The following is a 25,026-nucleotide window of genomic DNA, read 5'->3' as shown; positions in this document are numbered from 1 at the left end:
ATGGGGCACCCACGGCTTCCAGAGGCGCCCCCTGGTTGGTTGTTCTCACTGCGAGTTTCTCCTTGGTTGTAGGTTAAGATAAGCATGGAGCACGACGGTGAACGCAGCAAATGGTCCCAATCGGGGTCAAACTCTAGCGAGCCCTAATCCCACAGCCCCCCCTGGCCCTGCCCTGGGGAAGAACCCCCAAGCAGGTCTTCTCCCTCCCTCGATGGACCCCCATTCCATAACGGCCAGGCCAAAAGAACTGAGACACAACGTTTGGGCGTGAGCAGCTCAAGTTTCATCAAGTTTATTGTTTAACCTGCTTTGGAATAAAACAAAAGTTCCATGTACATTATTTATAAAATGGCTTAAATTAAGGCAAAATCCTGTAGTGTCTAAACAAGTGTCCGTCGTTCTGCACGAGAGCCAGGCCCACTCCCCCCCCTCCGTTGCCCCAAAGGAATCGGGGCGAGCCCCTCTGAAACAAGGTTGTCGTGTCCCCGACCGAGGGCCAACTGCACAGGGACCGGCCAGCAACTCAGCAGAAGCCGGGAAGACTTTCAATACGCAGGGTTGTAAAGCTACATCGTACAGTCCAGAGAACAAAAAAAATGCAAACACACCACACTGAAACACGAGGACAAGACAGGCCCAGCTGAAGGGGGACTCAGAGGCTCCCCGTGTTAAGACCCTGCAAGTCTTCCGGTTCTTCCCCCCTCCCCTCAAGGCCTCTGCTGCTTCACAGGGAGTGGGCAGGCACACCCACCCGCCCCCCTCGGCCTCCTGGGGGTGGGGTGGGAGCTGCAGCCACTGCCTTTCCCAAGCGGCTGAGGACACGATCCGCAGGTCAGGGACCTCCTCCTCGGGTCCCAGCTGGTGCTCCCCATTCAGCCCCACTAACCCTCGCCCGCTGCCTCCACCCCCCACCCCCACCCCCCGCAAGCTAAAACCCAGGGTTGCAGTGCCTAATCAGGGCTCCGGCTGTTGCTTTGGAGGAAGACTTGCCTCTGGCACGGCCTCATTCCCTGGAAGTGGCCTCCAGGCAGCCCCAGGAGCCACTTCCACAAAGAGCCACAGCCGTGCGTGGAAAATCGATCCCTGCCTGCCTGGTCTGGCCGGTCTGAACCGACGGCCCAGAGAGCTGGGAAGGGCACCCCACCTCCTCCTGAGCTCAGAGGCCAGCAATTTGGGGTGCTGTGCCCCAAGGTCTTCGCCTGCGGGCCCCAACACCCCGTCCTGCCAGCGCAGGAGCCCCCGGAAAAGAAAAACAGCGCTAGAAGCCTGCAGAGACAGATTGGACACGTTTCATTTTGAGACCGGCTCGTTCCTTGAGGACAGGACGTGGGCGGCGCCGTGGCAGGGCGAGTGCAGGAGGGCCGTCCACGGAAAGATGGGTTTTAAAAAGAGGAAACCGTGGCGGAGAAGAGCTCCTTCCCGCACAGCCCTAGTGAGGCTAAAGCGATTATCACGGCCACGCAAGTGCAAATGCTGCCTACGGTTTTTTAAAAAGGTCTTAATGCTAACCAGCAGACTGAAACAGGGAAAGGAAAGGCATCCACTTGCCGATTTGTCTTTTAAATAGTTGCTGAAATTCTACTCGAACCTCCGTAAAGCACCATATTCAAGATGGGAGGGGGATTTGGTATGAAACCTGGGAGTCTCCTAACGGCCCAGGAATCCACGTGGCCTCTCGGAGCGAAGCGCAAAGGTGAACGAATCAGTCCTCAGCTGCACTGGGGGGGAGGGGAGGGGGGACGGGGGGGGAGAGGGAGTCTAGCCAGACTGACTGTGTTCGGCCGGGGGGCTCGGCTGTCCCCGAGCATCGTCCTTCAGAGGGTCTTCGGGCGCCTCTCCCTCCTGCGGCTGGTCGGGCTGGGGCTCAGCAGCGTCAGGCTCCTCTTCCTTCGCCTCCTTCTCCACCTCCAGGAAAGGGGCGCGTGGCTCCTCCTCCTCCTCCTCCTCAGGGCCCAAGGGGGGGCTGGCAGGCTCCCTGGGGGGGGCAGTGGAGGCGGCTCCTTCTCCATCGGCCTCTGGGTGGGATGCTGGAGGACCCCCCCCTTTTGGGGGAGCAGAGCAGCCGACGGGGGAGACGACTAAGGGAGGATGAGGTAGCTCTTTCTGCGTATAGAAAAGCAGAGGTCACGATCCTAGGGCAGAGACAGAGAGAACGGGCCCCCAGCAGCCCCAGGACAGGCTCTCAAGAGCCCCCCCCCCCTGAATCCAAGCCCCTGGGGAGCAAGGAAGAGGGGGAGGAGGGACGGCTGAGATCGCCCAGCCCAACCGGGCCTCTCTGCTTGAAAGCGCCTCCCCGGCTGCTTCCCCACCCCCCGCTCTGGTTCAGCAAGGCTGCCAAAAGCAGCCCCGGATTGGGCGGCACCCATCCCGGTCTGTCAGGGACACCAGCCGAAGGACCCGGGTCGGTTTTTAGGTTTCTCGTGCCATTCCCTGGTGGCGAAAAGCGAAGGGAGCGAGAGGGGAGCTCAGCTCTGAGTGCCGGCTCCGGGGTGAGGGCCAAGCCTCCCACCTGGAAGGGGTTTGTGTGTGGGGGGTCTGGGCTGCTTTTCACCACGGCATGTGCCATCCTCCCCACAACAATAACTTTCCAGGCTGCTAAATACACCAGCTTCGGCCAGTTCAGCTCTGCTGCTCTCAGCTCCCCTGCAACCACCGGTGGTCTTGCCAGGAAACACGGGACTTTTCAAAGAATCTCACCTTCCTGCAGTTTGGGGAACAGGAGGGGCTCTCACCTGCCAGCCAAGCCCTTTAACCTTTGGCCTGAAGGCTCGCCTCTCAATTCAAGGAGCAGCTCGGCCCAGTGAACTCTCCGCTCATCTCCAAAAGGGAGAAACTGACCAAGCTTTGCTCTGCTAAAGCCCACCACCGCCACCACCACCACCAGTCTATGGCAGTACCAACCCGTGTGTGTGTGTGTGTGTGTGTGAGAGAGAGAGAGAGAGAGAGAGAGAGAGGGAGGGAGGGAGGGAGGAAAAGGGCAGCCACAAGAGCAGCACCTGAGACGGTACAAGGCTGGAGAGGGGATCCTGGAGTCCAGGCTGCCTTGGTGGAGCAGTGGGCTGATGCCTCCTTAAGTAACACCAGCTGCTTGCAATTAGTGCAGGTTCGCGTCCCACCAGGCTCAAGGTTGACTCAGCCTTCCATCCTTCCGAGGTAGGTAAAATGAGGACCCAGATTGTTGGGGGCAATTAAGCTGACTTTGTAATAATGCCGCTTGGGGGGTGGTGTGAAAGCCCTAATAAGCAGGCATATACATAGAATGAAGGCTACTGCTAAGCTTGTAAGCCGCCCTGAGTCTTCGGAGAAGGGCGGGATATAAATGGGATTTAAAAATAAAATAAAAAAATAAAATATTAGGAAATAGCAAATCTAGTTGCAGCTCTTCACCCAGGGCCCCCCTGGGGGGGGGGAGGGGAGAGCGCCCTCGCTTCATCACGCTTTTGTTTTTGCTTATTGATTTTATTGTTCGATTGTTGTGAGTTATGCAACATACAAGTTTAGTCAGTAACAGTTAATAGGTGGGTGAAAATCCCAAATATCTCGCAGACGATGGAACCCATAAACCATAAAACTCCACTGCACGCACACACCCCACAACAGGGCCGCAGTGGATCAAGGCGTCCCCAGGGAATCCTCCCAGGTTAGGGGGTGGCTGGGATGCACCAAGCCCCCCCCCCTTGGACGGGAGCCTCACAGGACCACAGCACCACTAGGTTGACTCCCCCCCCCGCCGCTCACTTCCACAATGGGCCAGATTGGCAGAGGTCACCTGACCTGCATAAGCGCCCCCCCCATCAGCAGAGCAGAGTCGGCCACTTTTTCCCATGTTCCCCAGCAAGTGGCCGGGGCTTCTGGCAGTGCCAGCTGAAGCAGGATGCCAGGGAGGGAGGGTCCCTGCCCTGCAGGGTCAGGGGGCGAGGGGGCTTGCAGATGCCCCCTCCCACCCTCCAGCCGCTGTTTAAGCTCCACCACCCGAGGATGACTCTTGGGAAAACCTTTCTGAGATCCAACTGAGCTCTCTTCTGCCTCCTCCTTTCTCACCCTACCCTCTAGGGCCGGGGTTCTCAGAGGGGGGGGTCCCCCCGAGACCCTCCTGGAGGTCCGCAGAATCAAAACTACTGGCCAGCCTATGTCAAAAGATGAGCGGTATTAGAAGAAGCAGTTGTTCCAGCGAATGTCTAAAAGTGGGAAGGGACCCCGAAAGGAGGCTTGGAAGCAGAGCTGCTTGCTCCCCCCCTGCCGCCTCCGAGCCGAAGCTCCGGCTGTGAAGAGGCCAAGCCCAGAAAAGCTGAAGGGGAAGGGAGAAAGAAGAGGCAAAACCTCCCTCGTCTGGAGGGGAGCAGCGGTACGAGAGTTCTACTCAACTTTAATTCTAGTTAGGGGCTCGCTAGATTCATATCAAACTGGTATTCACCGCAAAGCCGCTGCCCGTCCAGAAGGTGGCCAGCTCCCGGCGCCACAGGGCCACGAGGAGGCTGGTGAGGAGCGTGCAGGGCACCAGGTAGAGGAGCGCCGGCTGGCCCTTCCGCATCCAGGCCAGGGCCGCAAAGGTCGCCAGGAGGCCCACGCCGTAACCTGCAGGGGGGGAGGAGGAGGAGGAGGCGGCAGGGACCCCTCTCGCCCCGGCCGGAATGCCAGGAATGGGGACGGGGAGCCCAGACCCGTGTGCCGAAAGAAAAACAGAGGGAAGCTCCCAGGAAGGCCTCCTGGGCCTCCGTTTCCCTCTGAGCCAGACGGAGGGGGAGGCAGCAAACGTACCTATGGTGCAAGCTACGAAATACACTCGGGACGACTGGACTTGAATATCAAACCTGTGGCAATAGGCCACAAGCAGACCTGCGGGGAGGGAGGGAGAGGAATCGGCTTCCTGTCCCAAACCGAGTCAAGGCCATCTGCACAGCAGCCGGCGTCACAGGGGTGCCCTCCCACCCCTCACGACCCCACCCTAGGCCCAAGCAGGGAGGGAGGGAGGGAGGGGGCAGAAGGGGGTGGGAAGCTTCTACCTGGTACCAAGATGTCCCCAAATCCCAGGAGAGAGAACGGCCTGTCGCAGAGGGCCAGTGGGGAGAAGTTGAGACGGGGGACCTTCAGCACCATCGGGAGCTTTGGAAACGAAAAAGGCATCACAGCTCTCCTTGCCCCTGTCCTGCCTGGGCTGCAGGGCTTCCCCCTCCCCCACCCTCTGCCTGGCCAAAGGAGCAAGAGGGTCACCCCCACCGGGAGCCCAGGACAGGGCCCAACGCCACAGGGAGGCCGAAGGCATTTTCTTCACGGCGGCTGTCGACACCCCAGGCCTCGCAGGCCTCTCTGCCTGGGCCTTTCCCAAAGGTGACCTGTCTCGTTTCCCGGGGCTGAAAGGGGCTCCGGCCGCCAGGCACTCGGGTACCAGGAGATTCTGCCTGTCAGCTCGTAGGCCCCTCTCTCTGCCCCAACGGCCCTGTCCCCTGCTCTGAGCGGAGGATGGAAGGGCCAAGACTGACGGGGCGACGCTTGGGAGGTGGGCCTCTCCCCGGAAGGGTCTGCCTGCAGCCCGCCAAGGGGGAGCACTCTGGTCTGGGGCACCTTAGCTGACTTTTCATCTGGCCCCTCTTTGTGTCCTGCCCCCTGCCATCTTCCAGGGCACACCTCTCTCCCCCCCCCACCGGTACCTCTGACGGCCAAGAGTTGCTCGCCATCGCCCCTCGGTGGCTAAATGCATGTGGACCCTGCACGCCACAGGCAAGCACGAGAACCGTGGCAGCCAAGGGAAGGGGTGGCAAGCCTGGCCAAGGGGCCCCTGACGCCCCCTAACGGAAGCCGAGGGCCTCTGATGCCTGAAAGCCACCTGGCAGACCCAGGCCATAGATCAGCTCTGCAGCGATGCCCTTGGCGGCTCAACAGCCCCCCCCCCCCAGCAAGCCAGCTCTTCCCACCCTGGCAGCTGCTCACAGAGGGCGGGCGTCTCCCTCCCTCCCTGAGAAACACTCCCCCCCCCGATCAGGAGGCCTCCCGGAGGGACGGCGGCAGAGGAATCACCCCTCCCCACCCAGAGATCTTCCTGGAAAGGAAAGCCCCTCCCCCCACCTGCCTCGCCCCCCCCCCGAATGGTTCCAGAGCAGGCTGGGCTGCTGGGCAAGTCACAAAATCCCAGGGGGGTGGGAGGGGCCCCAAGGGCCTTTTGGGTGGGCAAACAGATCCAGCTGTGCTGCCCGCATCCAACTCTCTTCTTTCCTCCTGTTGTGACTGGGGCATTCTTGGGGAGCCCCCCCAGGCCCTTTTTCCCTTCCTGTGGTTGAGCCACGATTCCCTTCCCCCCCCCACTTGCCCTGGGGCGGCAGCATCTACTCACCTTTTCGCGAGTGGAGGAGTCAGTAGGCCCAGCAGCCACTTCCACCATGATGCTCTCCCCTGTCTGAAGGGACCAGGAAGGAGGACTCAGCGTGCCCCCAGGCCTCCTGGGGACCTAGGGAGCGCCCCAGCCCCACGGCCAACAGCGCCGTGCCCTTCTTCTCCCTGGGGACCGAGCTCCCCTCCGCCTCAACCTCTGAGCAACGGAGCAGAGCTGCTGGACGAAGCAGAACGGGGACCCCCTGCCCTGGCCAGGCCCTCTTGGCATCCTCGCTGGGAAGTCCTCAACCAGCTGCCCTTCAGACGTCTTCGATTCCCAATCCTGGCTAGTTCCGGCTTGCAGGGATGGATTCGGCAGGGGGCGATGGGACAAGTAGTCCAAACAGCCAGAGGACACCTGCCACGCTTCCTTCCTTCTCCCCCCCAGGTCGGGAGACCTTCTGGGGTGAGGCTGCCCAGCCGGCCAGGCGTGTGAAAGGGGGGAGGGGGACCCTTCTCCAAGGCAGGGCGGGCCCTGGAAGGGAGCCCGCAGGGGGCAGCAGGGGACGCACCTTGGTTAGATACGGAGTTATGAAGACGAAAAAGACGTCGTACACGAAGAGGACCAGAAGGAGCAAAGTGCAGCCCTGGCGAAGAAAAAAGTCCAGAGTCAAAACAGCCACAGCGCCCCCTGCAGGCTGGCCAGGCCCTGCCTCTTCTGAGGGGAGGGTCTACTCCAGGCCCCCTGGGGAACTCTGCGGTTGGGGGGGTGGGCTAGATGAGCCGGCTTGGGCAACTTCGTCCGACGAGACAGGTTTCCTATATCTCCGTTTAAACTAGCAGCTGGAGCGTCCGGCTTGCAAGCAACGCCCTCTTGCCCCAGAGCAGCCGAGAGAAGCCCCACAAGTCCTGGGGTCCCCCTCCGTGCCTCAGCTTCATCTCCCAGGGCCAACCGGTAACCGTTTCCGAGCTCCCCTCCCCCCCGGCACGTCTGCTGGCTTGCTCTGACCCGGCCGGGAAGGCCAAAGCTCCTGGCCCTGTCCTGGGCTCTGGTGGCCCCACGTGGCTGCTAGGAGGGAAGGGGGGGGAAACAGGGCCCCCCACCGCAGGCGGTCCTCAGCAGGCTTCAGCCGGAGCTCTGACGCCACATGGCGGGGCAGTGTGCGTGTGAGCGTGTGTGTGTGTGTGTGTGTGCACGCTGTCACGGCTGTCTCACCTTGAAGGTTGGCAAGCGGATGGTTTTCAGCATGTAGAGGCAGAAGGCAATCCCCAGAGCGTCTTGGAGGACCCAGGCCCACCTGGGGGAAGAGCCACCACACGCGGCTGATCCTTCCTGCCCTGCGGAGGCCTTGCGCCACCCCCCCCTCGGCTCATCCAAGGATGGTGACACCACTCCCCCGCAAGACTCCTGGGCAAAACGGGCCTCTCTGGCTCTGACCCGATTGGAGTCTCCGCCTGGATGGCAAATCCCCGGTGGAACCGGAATCTCTCCGGTTTTGCCTCCTGCGCGGCCTCTGCTGCTGTGCCAAGGGGGCCGACCGCAGGGGTCGTGCCCCAGGGAGAGAGGCCGGGCAGGTGCTGGAGGCCCCGGAGCCCCGCAGAGACCAACACCGCCGCCTGGGGCCATCCCAGGCCCTCTCCCCCGCCCCCTTTCTCGGGAGAGGAGGAGACGCCCTGCAGGGCCTTCCGAAAGGCCAGCGTCGGCCATCCCCGTTTCAGGAGACCGGGGAGCGGAAGCCAGGAAGAGGGACTTACTGGTCCTCATTTCGGAAGAGGCCCCAGACCAGGCTGACGGCGACGCAGAAGGCGGCAAGGAGCAGCATCCGGACTTGGGGCCGTTTGTGGAAATAAGGCCAGTTGTTGCTGGGAACGCTGAAAGGCAGAGTGGCAGAGTGGCTCAGAGGCAGCGCCAGCGGGCACGGAGGACGGGGAGGAAGCAAGCTGTGCGGCAGGAGCGTGTCAGCGCGTGCGACACTCTCCAAGCACCTCCCTTCCCAAGGGAGTGGGTGGGTTCCTGAGGGTCCCCCCCCACCTTCCTTCGGCCCTCACGCGCCTTTAATGCATCCGGGGAAGCTGAACGTGGGTTGGAGAAACACCACTGAGCCACTGAGAAAGAGGCGGGCGCTCCGTTTCCAGCAGCTACGAGCCACGCCGTCCTCGCCTGAACGTGGCCCGGAACGGAGCCGCCCGGGCCAGCCTGGCAGCAGCGAGGCCAGAACCTGGAGAGGGTCCCTGCCGCCCAAGAGCCCCTTCCCCAGGCGAAGACACCGGAGCCAGCAGCGATCCACCTACCGGCACTTCCCGAGGGGGAACCTTCGGACAAACGGGGAAAGGCAACTGTAGAGGCCAATGGAAGCGGCCAGGCAGAAAATCCCGATGATGGCGTACACTGAAGGGAAAGGGAGGAGGGAAAAGCCTTAGGGAGGAGGAGGAGGAGGAGGGGGCCCGGGAGCCCCCCCCCAAGAGCCAAACAAGCCAGGAATTAGAAGAAAAATTCCCTTGGTTCCTGAGGGATGCATAACATTTATAGCAGGATGGGAGTCCAGCTGTCCTGGTTCTCCCCCCCCCCCAAACCCAGCCCCGCCCCCCAGGAGCCGGCATCCTGTGGCTAGCAAAGAGGCCGGGAATTCGTTCAAATGGACAGGCAAAATATCTCTCCCCGCTCCCCTTCGCCATGAAGCGAAAGCAACATCCTGCAAGCAGAAGAGCCTCCGTTGCGGGCCTTGGTTCTGCCGTAGGCTGAAGGTTTGGCCAGAGCTGCCCTACTGGGTAACTGGGTGAAGCCGCAGCGCCCCCCTCCCCCCCCCCCGTGTCTTTAAAGAAAGCCTCGTCAGCCCAGGAAACGGGGCTCACCTTCCAGGCAGGGGGAAGGAAGGCAGAATAGAAATAGAACAGAAATAGAAATAGAATCTGGAAGGGACCTTGGAGGTCTTCTAGTCCAGCCCACCGCTCAAGCAGGAGAACCTATACCATCTCAAACAAGAGACTGTCCAGTCTCTTCTTAAAAACCTCCAGTGGTGGAACGCCCAGGATTTCTGGAAGGGGCAGTTTCCATCATCCATCATTCATGACAGGGCAGGGAGGAAAGGAAACAGACATTTTGGCCAGAACGATATTGGCCTATTTTTAGGGGGGGATCAAAGCTCAACCGGAGGAGCAGGAAGCCCCCTGCCAGTTCCTAGAAGCGCCTGCAGCTTCCAAGGGATGCCCCTTGTCAGGCATGGGGGGGGGGAATGGATGGAAAACCCGCCCCCCACTGCAGATCCTTAGGCCCTCCACTCCTTTGAGGGGCTCTGCTCTGACGTGCAGGGAGTCGGCCTCAGTCCCTGCAGGGCAGGGCAGAAATCCGGAGGGAGGGCAAGGGTGGGACTCCGCATGGGGAAGCCCCTGCAGGTCTGAACCAGGGTCCCAGCAGCAAACAAAGCCCAGGCTGCCTCCCCTTCTTTTAGCCCCTGGGGGACCTGGAGAGGTGGGTGTTCTGGCCGAAGAATCCCAGCCTCCCCCCCCCCCCGCAGAAACAGAGCCGAAGTAGACCCCAGAGACGCCAGGGGGCAAAGGCCGTAGAGACCGCCGCCCCCAGTCGGTACCTAGCTGGTCATAGAAGTAATAGAGGAGGACCAGCATAGAGCAACACATGACCACAAAGACTCCGATCATGACCGGGGTGACGTCCACCGTCTCGTCCTCCTGCTTCTCGGCCCCATCATCCCGCTTGTGCTTCATGTAGCGCCTGAGAGAGAGAGAGGGGGGTCCTCAGCGGAGGCTGCCCCCCCTCCAGCTGCCCTCCTCCTCCTCCCCCCACCCCTCCAGGCCCTTCAGCTGCTGCCCTGTCTTGGGGGGTCAGGGGGCCTTCGGGACAGTCCCGGCCGCTTCCTCGCTGGCTGCAGTGGAACGGCTTGGCTGCTGCCGCGCTTGGTCGAGCCCAGGCAGCGGCTCCCTCTGATCCACACAGCCGGGCTGGGTGGGGGCTCCACAGGGCTGCCTCTCCTCCACTGCCTCGTCTTCCAAGCAGACGTGGGGGGTGGACATTTTTGGCAGTTATATAAATGCAAATAAATAAATGAAATTACTAAGTCCTTTACAGATTCCTTTCCGGAAGATGAGCTGGTGAACTGTGGCTCAGCAAACCCTCCCCACTCAGAGGCAAGACTCCCCCAGCTGAGGGACAGGAAGGGGGGGCCATTAGAAGTGTGTGTGAGGAGAGAGAGCAGACCGTGGGGTGGGGGGGGGCAGAGCAGCTGCCTTGTGCGGATATCCCAACAGAGGCCTTTAGAAAGGGCAGGAGATCAAGCTCCCCCACCCCCACCCCCCAATTCCTTCCATCCTTCAGGGCCACGTCGTCCCTGCACTTACTTCTTCACATCTCTGCTCCCAGCCCAGTATCCACCGATGGCCACTGTGCCCACCGCCATGACAAAGATGATCACCATGTTGTAGTCCAGAACAGGCTCGCCGGGTGCATACATGGCCACCTTGGCTGAGTGACCAAAGCTCTGCAGGGGAGGGGGTGGGGAGGGCGGAGAGAGAAAAAAAGACAGTAAACGAGTGCAATGCAGAGCCAATGTTGTTTTCCTCTGGGAATTGATCCTAGAGAGCTTGGGGGGCTTCCCATCCCACCCCTTTTCCAGGGCAGGAATCTTCTGACTCACGGCACGGGAATTATATAACTAAAAGTCAAAAACAGCAGCGGTACATTCAGGGCAAGTGCGTCTGAGATTCCTTGTATCTCAGAACGTCTGACTTAGTTCAGTGCAACACTTGTTTTGCAGCTGTCTTTCGCAGTACCCTTTTCAAACTTGGAAACTGTCCTATCTGTAAACAAATCACTAGTCTACAAGGACAGATTATTTATCTAGGGTCTGTAATCTGTGCTCTTCAGGCAGAAACGCTATTCAGCCTCTGTGCTATCTGCCCCCTCTACCACAAAGATCTTGCAGGAGAAGGGCAGTGTGGACAACCGTGGGATCTGGCAGGGTGAGAGCTGTGAACCATAAACACAAAGCTTTCGCTGTGTCCCTGCACAACAGATACAGTGCCCTTTCTGACCTTAATAGGGATATTAAGGAGACGGGTAAAGGTATCTGTGATAATAACTCAAATAAGCAGGGGATCGTTGTCCAAGATGAAAAACTTGTTTTCAACAGGGAAAAGTGCGAATCTGGTATTACACACCAGTCACGCAAGAAGAGAAAGGCATCCAAAAAGAGAAGCCACCTTCTGGTTGGTGATTCAATTATAAGGGATGTAAATTTAGGAAAGGACACAGAGGTTTCGAAAGAGGTCAGGTGTCTTCCAGGTGCTACTGCCAGTAGGGACAAGAAGCGTATTTCTAAAATAATCAAGAATGCCAGCAAAGACTGTGATGTGGAGGCTATTGTACATCTTGGCACTAACGATCTGTCCCAAAAAGATGTACTCTCTGTGCAGAATGATTTCCAGGGCTTGGGGCAGGAACTTAGCAGAATAGGCTGTAGGCTTACTTTTTCAGAGGTTTTACCAGTGTATAAGGAGCAAAATGGAAAAGGCCAGCATATAGCACAATTCAATATGTGGATAAAGGAGTGGTGTAAAGGGGAAGGCTTTGTATATATTAGTCACGATTTCTGTAGCTGGTCCAATGAAAAAATGTACAAAAAAGATGGTTTGCATCCTTCAAAGAAAGGGACGGAGTTGCTCGGCTATAAATTCACAGACTTTCTGGAGGAATATTTAAACTAAACAGCGGGGACAGTGAGTTAATTGATATAGAACATCCCTATCCCTGCCAATGTAAAAATTATAGGGCTATCAATGCATGTAACATAGATGTGTGTGTGGATAAGAATATCAACCCTGCTGTCAAGCAAAATCAAGCTTCTATTAGCGAGTGGCACACAAAGTGTGCCACTCGCTAATAGAATATAATAAACTATAAACTATAAAGTGCACTGACCAAATAGGTGGTAAGACAATAGGGGAACTCAGGCACCACACAGGTTATGTAGAAAGTAAACACAGGGTCAGACATAAAGGACTCAAATGTCTATACACCAATGCACAGAGTATGAACAGCAAACAGGGTGAACTGGAAATTCAGGTTAATGAGGGCAGATATGATATTGTTGCCATTATGGAAACATGGTGGGATGAAATCCACAAATGGAACACACAGCTAGAGGGATTTAAATTATTTAAAAGAAACAGGCCAAATAAAAGAGGAGGTGGAGTTGCCCTCTATATAAGGAATAACTACATCTCTACAGAAATAGAGCACAACAATAATGAAAACTGTAAACTTGAATGCATTTGGGTCAATATAAAAAGGGGGGGGGAAATGACATTGCCATAGGTGTATACTATAGGCCACCCAACCAAACAGAGGAAATAGATGAACTTTTTGCTAGTCAGCTAACTAAGGTATGTAGGAAGCACATCACAATAGTACTGGGGGACTTTAATTACCCTGATATCAACTGGGAGACAAACTCTGCACCAAGTGGAAGATCAAAAAGATTCCTGACAAACCTAGCAGAAAGCTTTGTTACCCAAAAAGTAGAGAAGGGAACTAGGGGATTAGCCATATTGGATTTAATTTTCACTAACAGAGATGAAATGATAGAAAGTGTCAAAGCCACAGGAACCTTGGGGGGAAGTGATCATGCAATATTGGAATTCAACATTATGGAAGCACAAGCAATAGAACACAGCCAAACTAGAGTCTTGGACTTTAAAAGAGCTAATTTCAATAAACTTAGAGAGACCTTGGGAAGAATTCCATGGATGAGAATCCTAAAGGGGAAAACAACTCAAGAAGCTTGGGAAATTTTGAAAAGTGAGATAATAAAGGCGCAGTCTAGCACAATACCAACAAAGAAGAAAAACAACAGCTTTCAAAAGAAACCAGCATGGCTGCATAAAGAACTCTCTGATAAACTGAAAGATAAAAAGGACAAGTATAAGAATTGGAAAGAGGGGCACATAACTAAGGCAGAATATCAGCAAATAGCCCGTGCCTGCAAAGATGGAGTGAGGGAAGCTAAGGCTCCAAATGAACTAAGGCTTGCGACCAAAGTCAAAAATAACAAAAAATGCTTCTTTCAACATATAAAAAACAAGAAAAAAGTTAAGGAAATGATTGGTCCATTAGTGGGTGAAAGTGGCAAGAAGGTGACAAGCAACAGGGAGAAAGCAGAACTATTTAACTCATTTTTTGCATCTGTCTTTACACAAAGGGAAAAAACAGACCAACCTATCAAAAATAGTGCCATAAAAAACAGAATAGAAACACAAGTTAAGATAGGCAAGAAAATGGTAAGTGAGCACCTGTCTAGTCTAGACAAGTTCAAATCACCAGGACCAGATGGATTACACCCCAAGGTTCTCAAGGAACTGGCAGACATGATCTCAGAACCACTGAACTATATTTTTCAAAGATCCTGGAGCACTGGGGAACTACCAGAGGATTGGAAAAGAGCTGATGTAGTTCCCATCTTCAAAAAAGGGAAAAAAATGGATCCAGAAAATTACAGACCTATCAGCCTGACCTCAATACCTGGGAAGAGTCTGGAAAAGATAATCAACAACGAATCAGTGACCACCTAGAGGCAAACAAAGTCATTACCAAAAGCCAACATGGGTTTGTCAAAAACAGATCATGCCAGATAAATCTTACTGCATTCTTTGACCAAGTGACAAAATTAGTGGATCAGAGGAAAGCTGTGGATATAATTTACTTAGACTTCAGTAAGACATTTGATAAAGTAGATCACAACCTTCTACTTGATAAGATAGAAAAATGCAGGTTAGACAGAATCACCACCAGATGGATTCGTAGCTGGCTGACCGGCCATACTCAGCGTGTGGTCCTCAATGGAACTGCATCTACATGGAGGGAATTATGTAGTGGGGTGCCCCAGGGCTCTGTTCTGGGCCCAGTGCGTTCAAAATCTTCATCAACGATTTGGACCAAGGGATAAATGGGGAACTCATCAAATTTGCAGATGACACCAAGCTGGCAGGAATAGCCAATACTCCAGAAGATAGGCTTAAGATACAGGAGGATCTGGACAGACTCGAACACTGGGCACTATCTAACAAAATGAAATTCAATTGTGAAAAAAGTAAGGTTCTGCATTTAGGCAGGAAAAATCAAATGCACAGGTATAGTATAGGTGGTACCTTGCTCGATAGTAGTAACTGTGAGAGGGATCTCGGAGTCCTAGTGGACAATCACTTCAATATGAGCCAGCAGTGTGCTGCAGCTGCCAAAAAAGCCAACACAGTGCTAGGCTGCATTAACAGAGGGATAGAATCAAGATCACGTGAAGTACTAATACCACTTTACAATGCTTTGGTAAGGCCACACCTGGAATACTGCATCCAGTTTTGGTCACCATGATGTAAAAAAGATGTCGAGACTCTAGAAAGGGTACAGAGAAGAGCAACAAAGATGATTGGGGGACTGGAGGCTAAAACATATAGGGAATGGTTGCTGGAATTGGGTATGTGTAGTTTAACGAAGAGAAGGGTGAGGGGTGACATGATAGCAGTGTTCCAATATCTCAGGGGCTGTCCCAAAGAAGAGGGAGCCAAGCCATTCTCCAAAGCGCCCAAAGGCAGGACAAGAAGCAATGGATGGAAACTAATCAAGGAGAGAAGCAACCTAGAACTAAGGAGAAACTTCCTGACAGTTAGAACAATTAATCAGTGGAACAACCTGCCTCCAGAGGTGGTGAATGCTCCAACACTGGAAGTTTTTAAGAAGAGACTGGACAGCCTTTTGTCCGAAATGGTATAGGCTCTACTCGGAACATCTTACATTTTAAGGAGATACCTGGTTGATACCTAGTATGCTGGCAGCAACCCGTGCCAACCATTAGTGCCAAGTCAGTTTGAGTGTTCAGTTGACTGAGTTTCATGTTTTATGAATAAAAGTTTTATATAATAATAATAATAATAATAATAATAATAATAATAATAATAATAATAATAATAATAATAATAATAATAATAATAAGAAGAAGAAGAAGAAGAAGAAGAAGAAGAAGAAGAAGAAGTAGTAGTAGTAGTAGTAGTAGAAGTTGGAAGGGATCTCGGAAGTCATCCGGTCCAACCTGATGCTCAGGCAGGAAACCCTATCTAGATAAGTTATCTGGGGTTAAATACCAATGATACATCACCTTATAAAAATTTTCTTTGAAATTATAATTTAGTGCGAATGTTAAGCCTTTCGTCCACTTATTCTCCCATTGTTCAAGCATCAGATTATACCCAAAGTTCCTTGCCACTGAATCATACAGTGTTTTTTACACGTTCACTTTCCAAATTCAATTTCAATAACATTTTATAAATCTTAGGAATAATGTCACTACCACGTAGTAAAATTTCCAATTCATTTTTAACAAAATCGAACCCATAACTATTTTTATCTAGTTTAAATCTTTCTTTCCACTGTAAGTATGTAAACCATTGGCAGACATGAACTTCTGATTCTAATTCTTCCTTAGACTTGAGGGTGGGGTCACCAAATTAAAAGATATTATTTTACCGTAAGTCCACCAGTCTGCCTTCACAATTTCTTTTCTAAAAAAGCTTCTTGGGAGGAGGGGGGGAAACACCCAAAGTGGCAACTTCATAAAGAGCCTTATTTCGTATTTATTCCAAACTCTTAGTATGGCACGTCTAACAAAATGATTGTTGAAATCAACATTTTATCATACCATAAACAACTGTACCATCTAAAACTTAATTCATGAGCTTCTAAATCAAGTAGCCTCTTGCTCTGGAGGTTCGCTCACTCTTTTAGCCAGACCAAACAACAAGCATCTAAATACAATTTCAAATCTGGTAAACCCAAACCCCCTCTTTCCTCAGCATCTTGCAATAACTTATATCTATTTCTTGGTTTCTTCCCTTGCCATATAAACTTGGAAATGTGATATCCCTCTTGTCATTGTTTAAATGGAATATCAGTTGCAAGTATTGGTAATGTCTGAAACAGGAAGGGCATCTTTGGTAAAACATTCATCTTATTTGCAGAAATTCTACCCAGTAGAGATAAATGTAATTTGTCCTATCTTTGTAAATCTTTTTAGTAACATTCCAGAGGGGCACATAATTACTTCCAAACAGTTTTGTATTTGTGTTTGTCAACATAACCCTCAAATATTTCACCTTTTTCTTGACCTTAAAACCAGGCCTTTGCAATCAATATATCACAATCCTGAGAGGACATATACTTAATCAACATTGTTGTTTTCTGTTTAAAACCCACTAAAGCCCCAAACTCATTTAATTTTCTCATCAAATGTTTTATTTTTTGGGTCTTGCAGGAATAGGACCAAATCATCAGCAAATGCCCTCAATTTATAAACTTCTTTCTTGATGCTTATATCCATTATTTTTTTGTCATGCCTTATATCTCTATTCAAAACTTCCAGCACCAAAAATAAACAAGAGAGGAGACAAGGGGCATCCTTGCCTTTTACCCTTTTGAATTTCACATGAATTAGTTAAATCACCATTGATAACAATTTTTGCTTGCTGTGGCGTATAAACAGTTTTGAGTCCATTTCTTCCAGCACTTTAAAATGAACACCCAATTTAAATTGTCGAAGGCTTTCTCTGCATCTAAGAATATTAGAGCTGCCTGTTTCGCATTATGGTATAGTAAATATTCAATGATATTCAAAACAGTCCTCACGTTATCACTTGTCTTTTTGGCAGAAAGCCAGATTGGTCTTCATGAATATATGCCTGTAAGATCTTCTTTAGTCTTTCTGCTAAAATTGCAGCAAAGAGTTTGTTGTCCTTCTTTAATAATGAAATTGGTCTGTAATTCTTTGTCTTTGTAACACCTTGAACCTCCTTCGGTAATAGCACAATATTGGCTTCTTTCCACGCTTGAGGAATCTCTCATTCGTTATATGCTTCAGTGGCTGAAGACGTTCCTCTTCAAAGGACCCAAAATGTTGGCTTGTGAGGCCATCTGGCCCTGCAGCAGCTTTGCCTGATTTCACTTTTTAAATAGCTTCTGACCTATCAAAGGCAGTTACGGGATCATTCCTAAGTTGTCTCTAGGTTTGTGATAGCTCAGGCAACCATTGTCTTAAAAGATATTCATCTATTTTAAACATATCTAACTCTGCTTTATATACAAATTGGAGTAAAAATTATGAAAAGACTTTTTAACAAGCTCATTATCTATTGTTACATTTTTGCCTTCACAAATTTTCTCAATCATTCTCTTTTCTCTTTCCTTCCTTGGTTTATATGCCAACCATCGTCCTGATTTATTTGGAAATCCAAAGTGTCTTTGTCTCGCATACTTCGATTTTGTTTCTATTTCTTGAACTGTTAACATGGAAAATTTTTGCCGTAACAATTTGATGTAAAGTACGTGTCTTTTGCACTTCGATTTGATTCTAACTTCATCCAATATCTTTTGCGTCTTTTCCTGAGATTTTTTTTCTTATCTAAGCGATTCTACCTTATAAAATAACACCCCATAACAGCTTTACTAGCATCCCATACAGTTGTTAAGGTTGTCCCTTTACCTAGATTATCAAAATACTCATTTCTTTTTATAATCTTTTACAATCATCTCCTTTTGCAGAATAGATTCATTTAATCTCTATCTCTATCTCAAACTCTTTCTTCTAAGTACCAAAAGTACTGGATTACGGTCAGAAAAAGATTTAGGTAAAATATTGACTTTCACAATTTTATTTGCAAGACTTTTAGAAATCCACATCATATCAATCCTTGAAAAAGATTTATGTCTTTCTGAAAAAAAGGTATATTCTCTCTAGCTGAACCATTTTTGTGTCTCCATGAGTCTATTAGTATTAAACTGTCCGTCATCTCAAAGAAGGTCTGGTAGGGTTTAATGCCCCTTGGTAGATGTTCTATCCAAAGCTGGCAAAACCACTCCATTCCAGTCCAACATAAACCAATTTTCATACGAAAGGATATTCAAAAATTTTACTTTTATCATCGTTTGGCCTATACAGGCCAACTACTATTGATTTTATTCCACTAAGTTCAATTTCCACTACTACAAATCTACCATGTAAATCTGCTAAGAGTAACTTAGGTTTAAGTTGGGGTTTTACATATAAGACAACTCCACTGACCTTTTAAACCAGTTGATGTAAATTCCCCCCATGTCATTTATTTGTTAAGTATTTCTTATCTTGTTTCTTGATATGTGCTTCTTGAAAGGCAGGTTACGTCAATATTGAGTTTCCTCAGATAATGAAATAGTTGTTTATGCTTAAATTGGGTGTTTGCCCCATTAATATTCCATGTAACAGACACAATCTTCATCTTTAGACAAAGTAGTAAGTTCCCGCTCAGCCGCCTGCCTCTCCTTCGGTACCCCCCTTTTGAGGTAGTTCTACCTCTAAGTTTCCATGCGCCTTTGGCGTCTAGTCATGCCGGCCACATGACCACGGAGACGTCCTCGGACAAGCGCTGGCTCTTCGGCTTTGAAACGGAGATGAGCACCGGCCCCCCGAGTCGGAAACGACTAGCACGCGTGTGTGGGGGAACCTTTACCTTTAAGTTTCTTTTCTATACCTATTTATTTCCTCAGCTGGATCTGAAATTAGTTTACGTCTAATCAAAAAGTCCTTGGCTTTTTCTACAGAACTCAATCTAAGTCTCTGCTCCTGGTAGGTAAGTATCGCTCCTTCAGGTTTATCCCAGCTGAAGGAGGTATCGGTAAGCAAAGCATAAGCTTTTCTTTTTCCCAAAATTCTGACGGGAAATTTCTTTCAGAACAATTATATCCACGTTTTCCATTCTGAGTCTGAGTTTAAAGTGGCCATGCAAAGCATGATCTCATGTTGTCGTTCTTACAAAGTGAACTAAGTCGTTTCTTGGTAATTTTCTCATAAGTGGCAAATCTGGAGTTTACTTTATAGACTTTGTCTATACCCATATCGAGAACTTTTCTTCCCAATTAATCAACTGAGCCAAACGCTTTAACCATCCTTAGTCTAATATCTTCTCCTGACTGTTCAAGAATTGCTCAAAAGCTTAACTGAGATTCCAAAATTGCCCTCTCGTCAGGTCAGCTTCAAACAAAATATTTTGTCTTCTCCATTTTATGCTCCGTAACGTCCACTGTCCTTCTTCGCCTGTTTGATGTCTCCAGTTAAATGTTGGATTTCCTCCCAGAGTTCCTTTGCAAGTGTATCAAGTTTGGACTCAAGCTTCGTTCCCAATGCCTGAATTAATTCATGTGTTTTAGCTGCATGTTCATCCAAACAAGGTGTTAAAAATTCTGTATCTCCTAATAATCTATTTTTAATAATGTGTGGTTGAAACTTAAGATTTTAAAGTTAAAAGTTATAGTGTCAACACTGCTAACATCGGATGTTCTTGCTTTGACAACAGATGGGAATGGAGCCATTTTCTGCTTTCAGAATTAGTTGGTGCTGGGAGGAGGAATGTGGATGATAGTCCAGCTAGTCATAACAATAATAACTCGGCCGTGGGAATCCAAGGTTATTTATTGCGCCCAGAGTTGCTAAAGATTTGGCGGGCTGGAGAGCTGGAGAGAAGGCCCGAGCTTCACGCTAATTGGGGAATGTGATTTATGACTGTTAATTGGAGGAGGGAATTGTGCTTTGCTACTTTGTGCCGAGGGGAAGGAAATTCAGTTTTTGGCTTTAACTATGTAGTGCCGATACCTTGTTTCTCAAAAAAAGGATTCCTTAAGGTAAACAATGCCTCGAAGTTCTTTTGAAGAGTTTCATCTATCGGAACCACGACATATAGATTTATAGCATAAAATCCAATGGGTTTGGCAATGCTAGTGGAAAGTTAAAAAGAGTAGCAATAGTACAGTCTTTAGGCTTCCTCTTGTGGTCAAACGTTACTATAAGAGAGAGAGAGAGAGAAGGAGGGAGGGAGAGAGACTGACTCTGCCTCTTTGTTTAGGTACCCACAGGTCTAGTCCAATCAGAAGCAGTTAAAATCGAAACTATTTCACCCTCTCCTCATGGCAAACTCAAAACATCATTCAGGCAGTCATTTGTTTTAAAAACAAACACAAAGAATTCTACAGAGTCAATTAGCAGAAAGTTTTAATCCAAAAGTTTCCAGACTGACTTCCAGCTTTTTTATTTTGGCTCAGACAGACCAGCTCCTCCCCTCCTCACCACCTCAAAGCCACAGAGCTTCAGAAACAACGATAGTTCTATAAAAAGGAAATGACAGGCTGCAGCCAGAGGAAGCCTCTTTTAGCGTGAAAGGTAAATGTGCTGAAAAAGTGGTATCTAAGAAATTGTGGCACCCTTTATCGTCCCTTTTTAACGGTTGGTTTTTCCACAGTGAACTTGCAGGGTTGCCCTGCCTCAGCCAGGGACTCGCCCGATTACTTCTTACTTACTTCTTCAAGAAGCAGTCTGAACGCGTCCAACTACTCAGGGGAACAAAAAGGTTGATTTCCAAAACCTCCTCTTTCCCAGGGAAGTTTCTTCTAGCTTAGAAAACATTCTAAGCCTAAAACCGTGGAGAATCTGTAGCAGATCGAGAGAGATTTGCTACCACCCGGAGGCCTCTTCTGGCAATCAGCACCCAGACGAGCACAGAAGAACTCCCAAGATTAACATCGAGGTTTGTCCTATCTATTATTGAGGAAGGTTTTTCCCACTTCCTTATCAGATATTCCCCTCATTCAAGTTACCCACCCACACATCCCCCTGCTCAGCTCTTAAATTACAGACAAGTATATTTTAATGAAATACATAAACGTGGAGCCCTTCCTCCCCAGAAACAAATGAGGTTTTTTTTTCCTTCAAACAGAGCATACAATCCTGCCCCCGTCCCAGTGAACCAGCCAGCAGTGTTTGTATACTGTGCCATTTAGTTTTTCTTTTTGCCAGAAACTAACCCAGGATCAATTCCGCTCCACCTTTGTGAAGATGGCTACGGAGTCCATTAAGAAACTCTGCAAGAGGCCCAACTGTCTTTTTGTCACTTAAAGGGACCGAGGAGCATAGGTTCACTGGAGAAAGGAAGGGGAGTAACCCTCTCCTTGGCCACCTGTCCAGAGGAGGTGTGCGTGTGGGGGGGGGGGGAGGTCAAACGGTTACAAAGCATCGATTGGCTGAGATATGCAGTTACATCTCAGTAGTAAAGCAGCCCACAATTTCTGTGGATTGCAGCTATGCTGACTGGCAACTGGTGCTCTCCAGGGGTGCAGGGGGGGGTCATTTCCCTCAGGTTTACAGGGTGACACTATTAGAATCAAACCAGGAATATTTTGCGTGGAATAACTGGAGTGGAAGAAGCTCTGGTGGTCTCTCTCAGCAGGGCCAGGGAAGTTCCCCGTGGAGAACTTGCAGAAATGATCTGAGGAAAACTCAGATTGGCAATGCTCGACAATTCCTGGAGGGTTGATGAGACCCCAGAAAACTAGAGGAGGCAAAGGCAGAACACTCTGCTGTGTGAAGTAGTGAGATCGCCTTCAAAGGGGGGACTGGATGGTCATCTTTCCAATTCAACACTTTAGGGCAGTGGTGGCGAACCTGTGGCACACGTGCCAGAAGTAATAATAATAATAATAATTTAATTTCTATACCGCCCTTCTCCCGAAGGACTCAGGGCAGTGTACAGGGCAATACAATAAAAAATACAATGTACAAAATTTAAGAAGGAATTAAATAGCGTAGCCCAAAATTACAATAAAAATTAATAAAATTAATATTAAAATACCCCACTCCCATCAGACCAGGCCGGCTTGTTCAAATAAGTAAGTTTTTAGGCGGCGTGCCACTGCCGCCAGCAGCAGGTCCAAAAGGCCGCCCCCACTGCCTGGAGCAGGAGCCCCACCCAGCACAAAGGAGGCAAAGCGGCCAACTTGCAAGCTCGAGCAGAGGTGGTAGAGCAGAGGTCACCAACCACTGTCGACTGATGGACTGGAAGAAAAGGGAGGGGGAAGCATTTTACACGGAGGTGCGCATGGGGCTGCGAACACGCACACGCTACAAATGGGGTGGGGTTAGTGCCTGTGTGATACTCACTAACCCTGCCCTGTTCTTCCATGGTGCAGTGTCTTGTATCTGCACCCCGCAGTGCTGTGGCAGCTGTTTTTGCGCCTTGCAGCACAGTGGCCCATTTTTGTGCCCCCAGGTTTTGCGTGCCTGAGGCGGCACTCAGAGGTGCCTCCCTGCCCCCCCCCCGAGGGCACCACAATGTTGATGCGGCCCTGACACTTTGCAATAAATACGTGGGGTTTGGGTTGCGGTTTGGGCACTCGGTCCCTAAAAGGTTTGCCATCACTGCTTTAGGGCCCCCAGGTCTGCAAGGCAAGAGCCCACCAGTAAAAAAGAAGATATGCTATTTCTTCAGGAAACACTACTCTTTCCAGGGGGGGGGAGGAAGTATATTGTTCCACAATTTACTACCGTTTATCAGTTAAATGGCGAATGTTACTTTCATTTTTTAAAAATGAACATTTTATCTAGAGCCGAGGTCCCCTATCCCCCAGTCCGTGGACAGGTACCAGGCTGCAGCGTGCCAGCAACCGGTTCACACAAACAAGCACAGCATGCAGCACACAAAACTATGCACACTGTGGTCCGCGGGAAAACCTTTCTCCACAGAACCAGTCCCTGGTGCCCAAAAGGCTGGGGACCTCTGATCTAGAGGCACCTCACGTCTGACTATGTTGAAGACCAGACAAACACGGAGGAGGCTCACCTGTCCTATGTCCAGCATATCCGCATAGCTGAGCAAGGCCACTGGGATATCAATTTCCTCATACTGAGTCCGGTTACCAGCGGGCGGCACCTGAGAGGAGCAGAAAGGAAAGCAGCACCTAAATACACCACCTAGGAAGCATCAACTCAATTTCAGCATCTATTTAACAAGTACCAGAGCCCACACATTCAACCCACATGCACTGGAGGGAGACTTGAAGATGCTCAAATTGTTACAGGATGTGTGTGCTTAGGAACACAAGGCCACCAAAGGAAAGGGCAAGAGAGGATCTTTTGCTATTGCCACAGGACAGAATCACCTTAAACCTTGGTGGATGGGTTGTGAAGGTGGCAGAACTTGCAGAAAGGGCCGAATCAATGTTTGACTAAGGAGGAAACAACTACTTTTATAAAAGACTTTTATGGACTTTATGTGGATAAAAATTTTCACTTTATCGATAAAAACAAAGTGACGATTTCTGGATGTACTGATTATTCAGGGTTGAACAGGGGAGAAGGGAACTATGTGATGCAACTTAGAAAGGGGGGAACAGTTCCAAGGACGTTTACTTCAATCAGAACAGAGCTGGAAGGGACCTTGGAGGTCTCCTGGACCAGCCCCCCTCTCAAGCAGGAGACCCTATGCCGTTTCAGACAAGTGACCGTCCAGTCTCTTTTTAAAAATCTCTAGCGACGAAGCATCGACAGTTTCCGAAGGCTACACCCGTTAATTGTCCTCACTGTCAGGAAGTTTCTTCATGCCAGGTTGCTCCTCTCCTTGATTAGTTTCCACCTGACGTTTCTTGTCCTGCCTTCAGATGCTCTGGAGGGCAGGTTGGCCCCCTTCTCTTCTTTGGGGCAGCCCCTCAAATACCGGAAGGCTGCTTCTTGTCCCCCCTGGTCCTTCTTTTCTCTAAAACTAGCCGAGCCCAAATCCTGCAACTGTTCTTCACACGTTCTCGCCTCCAGGCCTATAATCATCTTAGTTGCTCTTCTTTGCACTTTTTGAAATGGAGTGACCAAACCTGGATGCAGGATTCCAGTATTCCGTGTATAAATAAGGATGTGCAAGCGAGATTCAAAGTCAGTCTTTCAATATCTTTTGTCTGTCTTCCTATCCCGTTCCGTCTTCTCCTCAACCAAGGCTATAAGAGGGAAGAGGAAACGGGGGGGGGGCGGGCAACCCTTCCCTCCCTCCCTTCCCCCCCCCCGGGCGCCCAAGGACGGGGGTCCCCACCCACCCCCCAATCCCCGCGGACTCACCAGCCTCTCCTTGCTGACGATGAGCAGCCCGCGGGCGCCGTTCACCTGGGCCAGGCGCACCTTCTCGTAGAAGGTGCAGTTGCCCCGCATCACCATGGGCACCGCGTTGCCGAAGCCTCCCTCGGGCACCTCGGAGGCCGCGCACAAGGCCGACGCCGTCTGGTCCTGCAGCGCCAGCGGAGACTGGAGGGAGGCACCGGGCGGGGGGGGGAGGGGGAGGGGAGGGGGGCCCGTCTCGTCAGCCGCTCCAGCGGGGGGGGGGGAAGCGCCCCCCCTCCCCTCTCCCCCCCCCGCGCGGCACTCACCGCCTTGCCCAGGTCGTGGGGCAGGTGGGCCCACTGGGAGTTGAAGAGGATGCAGTAGTCCTTCCCGCCGCCGCCGCCGCCCTTCTCCGGGAAGACGCGCGCCACGCCGAACTCGCCGGAGACCTGGCCGGGGGGGGGGGGAGAGAGGCAGAGCAGCCGGGCCAGCTCCGGGAACCTCCCCTCCCCCCCGCCCCCCTCCCCCCCGCCCCCCGCCCCTCCCCCCAGGCTCACCTGCGCCACCAGCAGCGCCAGCACCCAACTCCCGCGCGGCCCGCCAGCCGCCATGGCCGCCTCCCTCGCCTCTCGCCTCTCCCCGCGGGCACCGGAGGCAGCGGCAGCGGCGGGGGGGGGGCGGCGACCGGCGCCAGGCAGGAAGCGAGCGCCCGTTACTTAGCAACCCCGGAAGTTCCTCCCCGGCCGGCCGGGGAGCGCCGCCTCTTCCCGTCCGGAGGGGGCTCCCC

The 25,026-nt window shown here is 51.3% G+C and overlaps 1 protein-coding gene across 13 annotated transcripts; it reads right to left on the bottom strand.

The window, feature by feature from the left end:
* Positions 1–269: 269 nt before the first annotated feature.
* On the bottom strand, positions 270–25,024 carry SPPL2B (signal peptide peptidase like 2B). 13 transcript variants are annotated; one of them, XM_081330832.1, is made up of 16 exons: positions 24,797–25,024; positions 24,566–24,688; positions 24,261–24,443; positions 22,999–23,088; positions 10,660–10,799; positions 9,894–10,036; positions 8,599–8,695; positions 8,062–8,178; positions 7,523–7,604; positions 6,879–6,953; positions 6,329–6,391; positions 5,004–5,103; positions 4,759–4,836; positions 4,415–4,575; positions 1,773–2,103; positions 270–566 (listed from the first exon to the last, which is right to left on the bottom strand). In XM_081330832.1, exons 1-16 carry the CDS (start codon positions 24,848–24,850, stop codon positions 277–279), a joined length of 2,127 nt encoding a protein of 708 aa, XP_081186958.1. In that variant the 5' UTR covers positions 24,851–25,024; the 3' UTR covers positions 270–276. The 13 variants fall into 13 exon arrangements, with proteins under 13 accessions (XP_081186958.1, XP_081186952.1, XP_081186957.1 ...); XM_081330826.1 differs by having other exon boundaries at positions 4,415–4,836; XM_081330829.1 differs by having other exon boundaries at positions 277–2,097; positions 4,405–4,575.
* Positions 25,025–25,026: the final 2 nt, after the last annotated feature.

This window comes from Vipera berus (assembly GCF_964194415.1).
Source record: "Vipera berus genome assembly, chromosome: 1".
NCBI classification, from domain to species: domain Eukaryota; kingdom Metazoa; phylum Chordata; class Lepidosauria; order Squamata; family Viperidae; genus Vipera; species Vipera berus.
The sequence above is the reverse complement of the archived record's forward strand: the minus strand, read 5'-3'. Positions and strand labels throughout refer to the sequence as shown.